Here is a 3,997-nt window from a genome sequence, read left to right as displayed (position 1 = left end):
TTTTTTTTTTTTTTTTTTTTACACACATATATACATGTACACCAATTATTACTTCTGATTTGCTTCAGAAGAGTTCATGCACTTTGAGTTCTGTTTAGTAACCCTCTTTAGTACCAATCTATAGACAAGTTAATCCTTGTTTTTGAAATTAATATAAAATTTTAATTATTGGGAGAAGAATTCATAAGATCTTATATATTCAAATAGAAACGTATGTACAAATATCAGAGTCACTTCAATTTCTATGGTAGCACATTACTATAAAAGTTTGGTAAGGCATTTGGCTGCTAACCATAAGGTCAGTAGTTCCAATCCACCAGCTGCTCTACTTGAGGAAGATGAGGCAATCTACTTCCATAAAGATTTACAGCCTTGGATATCCAATGGGTGTCACTATGAGTTGAAATCAAATTGATGGCAGTGGGTTTGATTTGTTTGGTTTGGTTCTCAAAATATATTTGACAGTAGACTCACATTTGTTAAAAAGATAAACTTCTCATCCCCACTCCATCTTACTTAATTGGAATATATGGAAACAGGCCCAAGAGATCTGAACTTTACCAGATTCTCCAGCTGAAGTCTCAGCACACTTAAACACCAAGACACACTATATCAAGAGTTGCATCTTTCCTAATTGTCTGCATTACACTTCATCTTTACCATGACATGAGAATTACCTACTCTTAAAGGCAGCAAAAAGAGCCCTGGTGGCATAGTGGTTAAGCACATAACTACTAACCAAATGGTTGGCAATTCAAACCACGGCTTCAGAATGTTCACTCCAGTTTGGCCCCTGGCTGAGAATTTGCATTTCTACTCCAGATAAACTGAGTAAGGATCTATGGTTTAACAATATACCCAGGTGATTTTTACAGATCCCAGGGTGATTCGCGTAAAAGAGCTTACGTATGCATGTTATATGTGGAGGATTTCCAGAGAGCTAGTTAAAATGTAGATTCTGATTCAGTTAAATCTCAGCAGGGGATGAACTGGAATGAACCTGTTGGAAGCTGTAGTTTAAACCCAACAGTAGTTCTGCAAAAAAAAAAAAAAACGGTGGTAGTCTGCTTCCATAAAAATTAGAGCCAGAATAAACTTAATAGCAAGCAATGAGTGTTGTTTTGTTTTCTTTGTGTGTTTTTAAAGGTAGAGAACAATAGATTTGGTTCTCATAATAGATTCATAGGAGTGAAAAGAATAGCATCTTGAGGTGTCAGGACCAGGGAGTAGTTCATGTTTTCATAGAAGCTGGCTTGATTTCTCCATGACTATTAAGCCAACGCTGCCTCCTTGGGTATTAGCCGACATGGTGAAAACTTTCACATGATTTAGATTAGCACAATGTAAAATAATGGCATTCACAGAATTGCTACACAGTATAAATTTCAGTTATCTGAAAACACTAAAAACAATTACAAGGATATATATGTTTGAAGCATAAAACATGAGTTGTTGTTGTTATGTGCCGTCGAGTTGGACCGACTTGTAGCAACCTCTCCTTGGGTTTCCGAAACTGTATCACTATGCAAGTAGATTGCCCAACCTTCCTTCCAAGGAGTGGCTGATAGGTTTGAACCGCCAGCCTTCTGGTTAGCATTCACATATTTATTTGGAGGAAAATGGAAGAAAACATCATGCAATAGGATATGGGAGAGAAGATGAAGAAAGGAGACTCATGCACCAAGAACCGAAACCAAATTTCCAGGAAGAAAGTTAAACTCTGTCAGGGCCTAGATGATCTCCCACTAAGAATGCCTAAGATATCTGGAGAGAGACATCTAATTTAAGTGGGTTTTTTTTTGTTTTTTTTTTTTGTATTTCAGCTTTTTAAGTAGTTTTATGAAGTTCTCTGCTATGTTTCTGTTCAACAGTAGTACTAACATATTTAAATGATATAATGGTATAATGTTTTAATATAATTAATAAATATATAATTATATGTAATATATTAGATATAAGATATAATTAATATATATGTATAATATATATATTATGTATATGTATATCATATATAATTAATAAATACAATTCAAACAGAGTTTGTGTCTTCATTTTGAGTACAGGCAGTCTGTAGTTATAGATGTCAAACTTACGGGCAACTTGTCTTTGCCCTTTAATATTATGTAAATTCACCCTTCAGTGGCACAGTGATTGAGGCATTTGGCTGTTAACCATAAATATGCACAGTGAGAACCCACCAGCTGCTCTGCTGGAGAAAGATGTGTCAGTCCCTTCCTTAAAGATTTACAGCCTTGGGAACCATATAGGACAGTTCTACTCTGTCCTCCAGGGTCTCTATGAGTTGGAATTGATTCAGCAGCACTAGATGAGTAGATATGATTGAATCAACCACTACTTACAACAAATTCTTCATCACAATCTCCTGTACTTGCTGCACATGCAGCTTTTAAATCATGCAAAAGGCTCCAAGATTTTTTCTTGTATCAACCAACCAAACCAAACCCACTGCTATCTATTTGATTCCAACTCATAGAGACACTATAGGACAGAGTATAACTACTCCATGGGGTTTATACCTCCATCAAATTTAAATCTTTACAGAAGTAGACAGTCAAATCTTTCTCTCATGTAGTGGCTTGTGGATTCCAATCCACAACCTTTTTGTTAGGAGCCAAGTGTTTTTCCCTCTTCACCACCATGATTGCCTCTCTTGCACTAAAGCAAGGCTAAATAAGAAACAGGTACTTGTTCCCACTTATCTACAAATCTGACTTACAGACATAAACAAACAAACAAACTCACTACCGTTGAGTTGATTCCAACTCATAGTGACCCGCATTGGGTTTCTGACATGGTAAATCTTTATGGAACTAGATTGCTCATTCTTCCTTTTGTGGAGTGACTGGTGAGTTTGAATCACCAACCTTCTGGTTAGCAGTCAAATGCCTCAGGCACTACACCACCAGAGCTCCTGACAGACATACTTAGACATAAAGACACACTTAGGTATGGACCTCATTTGTAACCTGGGGACTGCCTGTTCCAAGGATTCAGTGACTCCAAGTGCTGTTTAATGTTTTATATTCTTTTACCTGTATCCCTTCCAAGACACTTTAAACTAATTGTAACTTAGTAAAAAAAAATCGTAAAAGTTTTGTAACTTCTCTTTAAAATATTTCTAGATTTATTTTTGTATCAGAATTGTGGAGATTTTGAAATGGACTTATTTACAAACCTTCATAGAATTTTTTTCAGTGCACTGTTGAATGTTTTTGATCAATTATTAAAGAAACCTTACTTCTAAAATTATTTACAAACCAAACCAAAAACCAAACTCACTGCCGTCGAGTTTCATATGATAAATAGTGACACCTCCCTGGGTTTCCCAGGGAGTAATACTACGGAGGTAGATTGCACAATCTTCCCTCCAAGGAATGGGTGGTGGGCATGAATGACTAGCCTTCTGGTTAGCAGTCAAATGCCTTAGGCACTATGCCACCAGAGCTCCTAAGTTATTACAAGTAGAGTTCTATTTATTTAATTAATATCCATAGTGTTCTCTTGGAACACCTTAGTTTCTAATATCACCTTAGTTTCATTTTAATAATATTCTAATTTCTTGTATTTAATTCAAGTACTACATTTAGTTGTTTACTGATGTCACTTGGATATCTCAAGGAGAAAATGAACAGAAACACAAAAATGAAAAAAGAAGAGGCACATTCATGTCTTATTCCACATCAAATCCTTCCATTGTATAATACTTTTCCAGAAAGAACATTCCAAGGATCAGATTCATCCATAATTAAAATATAATTGCATCTCAAAGAGCAAAAGTTTTACAATTTTACCTGTAAAACTGGATTTTTTATACATCCATCAAATTTTCATTAAAAAAAAAAAAGATTCATGAGTTGCCTAAATCATGAGAAATACATATTGTAATTACCTTCTTTAAGGAAAGTATCCCTTCTCTGGTCTCTTTGTCAGTAGAGATGGAGAATATCCCAACACCGTCACCATTTATGATGGAGTA

At 35.4% G+C, this 3,997-nt stretch overlaps 1 protein-coding gene across 1 annotated transcript in view; it reads right to left on the bottom strand.

Annotated features, from left to right (window-relative positions):
• CDH18 (cadherin 18) overlaps positions 1 to 3,997 on the bottom strand; it is a 707,490-nt gene that overhangs the window by 228,419 nt on the left and 475,074 nt on the right. The window contains exon 9 of the mRNA XM_042782611.1: positions 3,911 to 3,997. This exon is cut by the window's right edge and continues 6 nt beyond it. Coding sequence (XP_042638545.1) covers positions 3,911 to 3,997 — 87 coding nt within the window. The remainder of the gene's footprint in view (positions 1 to 3,910) is intronic.

The sequence above is a fragment of the Orycteropus afer genome, unplaced genomic scaffold (assembly GCF_000298275.1).
Source record: "Orycteropus afer afer isolate SDZICR_OR568_19922 unplaced genomic scaffold, OryAfe1.0 scaffold00390, whole genome shotgun sequence".
NCBI lineage: Eukaryota > Metazoa > Chordata > Mammalia > Tubulidentata > Orycteropodidae > Orycteropus > Orycteropus afer.
This window is presented reverse-complemented; position numbering and strand designations above follow the sequence as displayed.